The sequence below is a fragment of the Capsicum annuum genome, chromosome 4 (genome assembly GCF_002878395.1).
Source record: "Capsicum annuum cultivar UCD-10X-F1 chromosome 4, UCD10Xv1.1, whole genome shotgun sequence".
Classification (NCBI taxonomy): domain Eukaryota; kingdom Viridiplantae; phylum Streptophyta; class Magnoliopsida; order Solanales; family Solanaceae; genus Capsicum; species Capsicum annuum.
Window position 1 is genome coordinate 203,021,406 of NC_061114.1, and position 8,343 is coordinate 203,029,748.

At 29.8% G+C, this 8,343-nt stretch overlaps 1 protein-coding gene across 1 annotated transcript; it reads left to right on the forward strand.

The window, feature by feature from the left end:
- The first annotated feature begins 6,212 nt into the window (after positions 1 to 6,212).
- On the forward strand, positions 6,213 to 7,739 carry LOC107869552 (heavy metal-associated isoprenylated plant protein 24). The gene is made up of 2 exons (XM_016716072.2): positions 6,213 to 6,659; positions 7,353 to 7,739. The coding sequence occupies exons 1-2, from the start codon at positions 6,503 to 6,505 to the stop codon at positions 7,646 to 7,648; spliced, it is 453 nt and encodes a 150-aa protein (XP_016571558.1). The 5' UTR covers positions 6,213 to 6,502; the 3' UTR covers positions 7,649 to 7,739.
- Positions 7,740 to 8,343: the final 604 nt, after the last annotated feature.

The following is an 8,343-nucleotide window of genomic DNA, read 5'->3' on the forward strand; positions in this document are numbered from 1 at the left end:
AGATTGGAATTGCAATTACCTACCCATTGCGGCTCATCGCAACAATTTTTGTCTTTTTCTCTTACACTTTTTCCCTTTTCATTGGTTCTCCAATTTAAAAGTAAAAGATAATGAACAAAAGGAAAAAAAAACACTAAACTGTTATGAGATAATAGTAAAATACTAAGTTAACAAGAGATATAGTGAAAAAAGTTGGGGAGAAAGAAATATTAGAAGCTGCTTGCAAGATATTTGTAACTTTTGTTTAAGCTAATTGTCTGTTTGATTGCAAGTTTGTCAAAAGCTATTGTAAGCCTTTTAAGAAACTATTTGTAATAGTTTCACATGTCTAGTTGAACTATTTGCAAACTTCCTGCTTAATTTTTAAATTTATTTATAAAGTTATGACATTTAACTCTCATAATACGGAGTATGTATCTGTTACATAAGTAATATTATCTACTTTTTATTGAGCTAAGATAATCTAAAAATGCTCTTAACATAATATGGTACTATATGTTTTAGATTAAAACCACATAATTTTCTCCAAAAAAAAACAATCATCATTAAAGGCATCATTCTATCACCTTATATGTAAGATTTATTTCTTATCAATTTTTACGCTGTTCATACAATAATATTTTCCTTCAACTAAGTTTCACATATCCATTATCAAGATTCAAGAGTCATGAGTTAATTTGAAAATTCATTATGTGCACTCATATTGTTCAGGTATTGATGAACACTAAAATTACAAATCTTTTTTTTATATGCCTCCACGCTACGGATCAAGGTAGTTACACTTGACAGATACATTAAATCAAATCCCATTTCATCACTCTATTATTGTCGATTAATCGTTCATTTTGATATCAGTTGTTAGGTTAAAATGTTTAAAAAATACTCTAACATGATGTGATATCATTCACTTTGTGCCAAGTCTAAATTTTTTTTTTTCTTTTTTTTAAAAGTCTTCACACCATGAGAGTATCGCTACACTTTAAGGTGTCATTTTGTTGGGCCCAATAAAGACACTGACCCAACCTAGAGAATGGACCACCATTATATACCCGGACCCAAGATAAAATCTCAAATATTTTTCAATAACAATTAATAGTGGATGACAACTGTATAAGATGAACCTTCGAAAAACATTTTGACTTTTCATTTTTCTCTCTTCATCTCATATTTACTCAGAAAACTCTATAGAAAAATCAATGGTGATTGCAAATTTGTGTATGTTAACATGGTATCAGAGCGGTGTAATCGATACCTTAACTTCTCAGCTTTGTTCCGATGGTAACCTCGTCCATAGCTATGGAGTTATCCGCCTGGTCTCGTTAAAGTGATTGGGATTGATTCAGCTTCGTTCATGGCACTGTGGAGAGCTACAAGGCCCAGTTGGTTATTAGAAGTGACACTCAAAAAGAGGGCATTAACTTCACTGAAATCTTCTCTCCAATTGACTAGCTCACAACTGTGAAATGTCTATTAACCCTTGCGGTTAAGAAAGGTTGTACTGTGTTTCAGTTAGATGTAAACAATGCTTTTCTACATGGTGATTTGCATGAAGAGGTTTATATGAAAGTAACTCTTGGACTTGATGTTAACAGTTCTGCTAGTACTTTCTCAGTTCCTCTAGTTTACCGTTTGAGAAAATCCCTTTATGGCCTTACGCAGGCTTTCAGGCAATGGTTTTCTAAGTCGTCTGAAGCCTTGCTCTCCAAAGGCTATATTTCTAGTGAAAATGACTACTTCCTTTTTATAAAGTCTGTAGATGGTTTCCTTATTATCCTTATGGTTTATGCGGATGACATGTTGTTGGTTGGTGATAATATTGCTGAAATGCAGACCCTTAAAACTTATTTGGACTGTTAATTCAAGATCAAAGATTTGGGTTCCATTTATTATTTCTTGGGTCTTGAGATATCTTCTCACACTCAATGTTACATTGTGAACCAACACAAGTTCACTACCGATCTCCTAGCTGAATACCATGCTGATCATTTTTCTTTAGTGGTTACTCCTTTGGATCCTTCTATTAAGCTTACTCCTGACATGGACAACCTTTTTGCTTGATCTTAGTTGCTATCGAAGGCTTAAAGGTAAGCTCAATTTCTTACAATACACTCACTCAGATATAGCTTTCGCAGTGCAACATTTGAGCCAGTTCCTACCACTTCCTCGCATTCCTCACATGCCTGCTGGTATTCATGTGCTCAGAGATCTCCTTAATGACCCTGGTCAGGATATCTTGCTTTTTAAGAAACCTGATTTTTCATTATGTGTTTATTTTAACTTCGATTGGGCTGTATTTTTTAGGAAATCGATTTCAGGTTTCTTTATTACTTTTGGTGGTTGTCTTGTCTCCTGGAAGAGCAAAAAACAACCTACTATTTTCTTGTCATCAGCTGAGGCAGATTATCATGCCCTACGTAAAGTGGTGGCTGAGATTGCTTGGCCGGTCTGCTTACTTGGTGATCTTGGATTACATATTTCTAACCCTATTTCTCTTCATTGTGACAGTCAGGCTGCTCTTCATATTGCTAAGAGCTCAGCCTTTTATGAACGTACCAAACACATTGATGTTGATTATCATTATGTTCGTGATTGCTTGGTTGCTCGACTTGTCTCCCTCCATTACATTCCCAGCTCACAACTGCTTGTTGACATTATGACAAACTCAGTCTTTCCAAGCTTGGTATTTGCTCAACCTCAAGCTTGAGGGGGGGAGGGGGGTTAGGCCTAATAAAGACACTGCTCAGCCTAGACAATGACCCATGATCATATACCCGTATCCAAAATAAAATCTCAGATATTTTTCAATAACAGTTAATAGTGGATGACAGCTGTATGAGATGAACCTTCGGAAAATATTTTGACTTTTCATTTTTTTCTCTTCATCTCATGTTCACTTAGAAAGCTCTATAGAGAAATCAACGGTGACTGCAAATTTGTGTATGTTAACACATTTTTGGTTCAAAATAACATTTTCCTAAAATTATAACTAGGATGAATACACACCATCAATCTCATGATCACGATATAAAAATTTAAATCCCAAAATAAATAATTTAATCTTTATATGAAATATTAATTTCATCGTATAAAATTTATCCTGATTTTACTAAAGTTGCTATCATATGATCAGGAGTTTACGAGTTCAAGTCTTAAAAATAGCCTCTTGCAAAAATATAAGGTAAGACTCCGTACAATATACCCTTGTGATGGAGCCTTTTCTGAACCCTGCACGCAACAGAAGTTTTAATACACCAAACTGTCCTTTTCACTAAACACATCATAAATTTAACCCTAGATTTTGAATCGAACTAACCTACTTAATTCCTCTAACCAAGTTCTCCCTAATTATAATATACTTCATTCTTTTTAATCTTTTATTACCATGAGGTTTTATTTGTACGTCCCACTCTTTTGCCCCTAAAGATTATGGAGTCTAATAAAAACGTTATCTATTCCTCATACGAAGGATCTTTTGGGCGGTGCCATTTCTTGTCTATATTTGAAAACTACATCATGTCTTTAATTTTTTCTAGCCTTTGGTCAAGCACAACAAGAAATTACCTATACGTTACTAATTAAAGAAGTGGACTGTCACTTATCTCTTCTTAATTCTTAAGTTCCTTAAACAGTGGGGAAACTGTGGAAAGTGTAACTTTGGTGTACAAGTATACTTTGAATGAATTAAATAGTTATTTTATATAGATAAACTAGTCAATGTGATAAATTAATATAATAAAATTAATCAGTAATAATTCATATAATCTATCTTCACTTGTTTGAAACCGGACAAAGTAATAGTGATTATTATTATTATTATTATTATTATTATTATTATTATTATTATTATTATTATATATTACAAAGATTATAAATGTTCAAAACCATATGTAAATAATCATATCTAAACCATAACAAATATTGCCAAACTCTCAATATAATTAACTATAACTCAGAAAGTATGTATAGTTTAAACAAATTATCCTCTTGTTTTTATGTTTATAATCAATTTGTTGGTTATCCGTAATTTTCATCCATTGGCCACCTCCCCGCTCCCCCTTTCTTTGCCACACCAATTTGTGGCTTTATCTACTAATGTAAACAAGTCTATTTTTCCACAGGCCCACCGTCCAATTCTATTTCTAAAATCAATCAAAATAATAAATTTCAATTTATGGCAAACTACCTTAACCATCTGCTACATTCCTGCTTATTTCTTAAGTACACGTGTACTAATAACTACCCTAAGATTTTCTTTGATTGCCACGTGGAGCTCAGGTCTCTCCCAATGTGGGTAGCTAATAAATTCCAAGACAACAGTGACACAAGCAAATCCTTAAATTATTGAGTATTTTTTAGCCAATTCCCTATTATTTATTTATTTGATTATATATATAGTGTGGACAATCTTTGGGAAAGTCCCTTTCTATAAACATGAATCGACCAAAACTTTACTGTGTATTCTTTCACCTTTCGTCTAACCCAAGTGATACTTTCTCTTTATTGGCACAGAATATAATGAAAATAAATCTCTTTTTTTGTACGATGATGTGTGCAAAGATCTCTAGTACGTAATTAAAAAGGATCAAATATTACACTCCTGTGATATAAATTGTGAGTAATAAATTAGTATTCACTTCGTTTAAAAAAGAATAATCTATTTTTTTTAATTAATTTTAAAAAATGACCCCATTTCTTTTTTAGAATAATTTTTTAATTTTAACTTTCCACGTTGCATGTTTAAGACAACAAAATTGAAGGGTATTTTAGTAAATTTGACATATTTTTAATTTAAAACTACAAGATTTTTTTTCTTAAACTCCGTGTCAAATCAAAATAGATCATTCTTTTTTTAAACAGAGGGAGTATTAGGTAAAAGGTATTCTTGTATTCAATCATCGCCGAGAGATAATTTGATTTTTCTAACATACTTCCTCCGTCTTAAAAATAAAAAAGATAAATTGACTTAAATAGTTATCTGATCAGAAAATAGTTGATTAACATATAATTTACGCAAAATATATAATATAGATTAGTGACTATAAATTATTTATGGCTATCGTGGTTATGTTAGACAGTGGAATGGTTGTTGATAGAGTGGTTAAAATGGGAAAAGATATGTACACTGGAAAATGAATTAATCCTTTGGGTAATTCATTTCGTCGTAGGGTAGATAAATTAAGTTAGATTTTCGCAAACAGTAGGGTAAAGTTAGACTTTTTTGCAAATTATAATTTACAGGGACCAATGGGAAAAAAATATACAACGGAACCAAATGAGCTAAAATTTTAAATGAAGGAGAAAAATATGTTTTTTTTTTTTTTTTTTATGGCCAAATACAAGGGTTAATTAATTAACTCTTCAATTATAATACTTTTAATAAATTGACTATAATAGAACAGTTTGAAGCAAAGAGTTTACTGTGTGATGTATTATTAGTCGTGCATGAAATCTAACAAGAAGATCTTACACTGATTAAGAGGAAAGTACATTTGTGGTCTATAAACAATTTCAATTAAAGAATCCCCTTAACTAAGGAGACATCAGAAGCTTCTTCCAGTTTCTAGGTGAACCCCACTGATCTCACAAATAATTGCATTTGTTGCCAATACAATATATACTTCTATACATATATTAAATTGAGATTATATATCATCGTATAAACAATTTTTTTTATAGGACTATCAGATCATCCCAAGAATATTTACACAACATACATTTTGAAAACATTACATTTGTAATCTTAAAAATAATATCGATTAATTATTTGCTATGTATAACAAATAAATGCGACCCAATTGAGTTAAATCTTATGATACAGATGTTGTACGTTATACATGTTAAACTCTCTCTTTTCAATTTGTTTATCTTACCTACTTTTTTTGAGACAGGTTCGTTTTGTCCAATAAAAAAAATGGATTTTATAAATCATTTTAAGAAGAATGTCTTTTTTCTTTTTGACAACTTTTTATCTCTAATTTTTCACATAATATATTTAAAACTATAAAGTTAAAGCACATTTTAGTACATTCTACATATCTTTAATTATTTAAAATTATAAAATTCAAAAATCTTCTTTATTATTTTTTTTAATTTCATACCAAATAAAAATCAAACAAATAAATTGAAACGAATGAAATAACTGTTTTTTTTTTTTTTTTGGGTATTCTTTCCCCATATTTTCTTCTATAAATACAAGTTGAGAAGAAGTTGGAAATCATTCACCAACATAATTTAAAGACAGAATTAAACTCTCTTTGGTCCTGTCACTTGTCACCCTTAACTAGCTTCTTCTTCTTGTCTCTTTGTATACAATTCCCCTGATCATATTAAGTCCCCACCAAAAAACACATTAATTGGTACTAGTACTCTATATATCGTCTTCTTTCTAGGAATATAAATCCACCACCATAAACACAACTTTTATTTTCTCAGCCAATTTGAAAGCTTTTCTTAGTTAATTTTATAATTCTTCTTTATTATTTAAACACACAGAAGTTTCATCATGGGAGTTTCAGGTACTCTGGAATATTTGTCTGAAGTACTTAGCAGTGTTAAAAAGAGCAAGAAAAAGAAACAGATTGCTACTGTTGCTATTAAGATTAGAATGGACTGCGAAGGTTGTGCTCGCAAAGTTAAGAATGTTCTCTCTGGAGTCAAAGGTATAATATTATTCTAATTTTCTTTTTTGCTTATCTATTCCTCCTCCATGTATATATTTTATTTTAGAGTTTTTGTAAGTTATATACATCGTTACTTGATTTTTACACAATTAAGTTATCAAAAATATTATTATACTTTTGTTTTTGGCTTATCTATTTCCTCCTCCCTGTATATATTTTATTTTAGAGTTTTTATAAGTTATATACATCGTTACGTATTTTTTGCACAATTAAGTTATCAGAAAAATATTTATAGATAAGTTTCTTTAAGTTATGTTTTTTTTTTTTTGGGTTAACTTTAAGTTATGTTTTAATGACTTGATAGTGTAATTTCTTGTTTTAAAAATCATCAATTTATATAAGTTAAACTCTGAAATTAAACAGTTTACATAGAATTTTGTAATAAATCAAGAATGGAGTATTTGCTCCCTCCATTTCAACTTAATTATGTGACTTGATGATTCCCAGTCTAACATCATTTTAACCTTTTTCGTGTGTGTAAATCTGATGTAGAATTTTCATTTTTTGAAAATGAAAAAATAGGATCAAAGAGAGCATTTATTTAGAACTTTTCAAACAATAATCTTGAACACACATAAAACAGAGAAACACATATAACACAGAGAAAAATGAGAGTACTATAAGATAAATATTTTCTTCCTATTTATTAATTGTGCTTCAATTTATATGTAGGTGCAAAATCAGTGGATGTGGACTTAAAACAACAAAAAGCAACAGTAACAGGATTTGTGGAGCCCAAGAAAGTGTTGAAGGCAGCACAATCCACTGGTAAGAAGTGTGAGATTTGGCCATATGTGCCATATAGTATGGTGGCACATCCTTATGCTGCTGGTGTTTATGACAAAAAGGCACCTCCCAATTTTGTTAGGGCCACTACTGATCCTACTGTTGCTCACTTGGATCCTGTTGAAGAACAATATTCTCTTATGTTTAGTGATGAAAATCCAAATGCTTGTAATATTATGTAGCTAAAATTATAAGTGATTTGATTATGTAAGTTGCTTGTATGTATTTAGTTTCTTCTCTTATAAAAAGCATATATACTCTTTTATTCTAGAATTTTGATGATCTTATCAAAACTTTATTTTGTTAAGGAGAAATCAATTATTGTGTATGGAATTTCGATTTGCAAATTACAAGTATCATGATCTCTCAATAAGAGAAATTTTGAATTTTCGTTTTCAAATTATTTAATAATTAGTGAATATATTCGCTCTTTGAACAATCATTTAAAATTAAAATATAATGAAATAATTTTGTTGTAACTTTTTAAAATAAAAATATGATGTCTTATATTTGATCAACTAAATATATTCATATTTTCTAACCGTAAGATCAATTATTTTATAATGCAATTATATTTTCAAGGTTATTTGTTCTTTTTTATAATATACTTCCATTTATTAAAAGTGGATGATATCCTATATTATTCTGTAAATTTCAACTATCAAGATTAAATAATTTAATTTAGATAAAAGTAACTATAAAATAACTACCATGTATAATTTAATTATTAAAGTCTAAATAAAAATATTATTAAAATAATATATGAGAACAAAACTAATAAATATAAGAAAAAAATATGCATGTGTAGCCACTTTATTGCACCATAAAAATGATGATAAAATTAATAAATATAAGGAAAAAGTAATATGCATGTGTA

Excerpts from the sequence above, each read along its gene's own strand:
- LOC107869552 (XM_016716072.2), top strand. The coding sequence starts at position 6,503 with ATGGGAGTTTCAGGTACTCTGGAATATTTGTCTGAAGTACTTAGCAGT. Across the intron at positions 6,660-7,352 it reads TGTTCTCTCTGGAGTCAAAG|GTGCAAAATCAGTGGATGTG; the intron begins GTATAATATTAT and ends ATTTATATGTAG.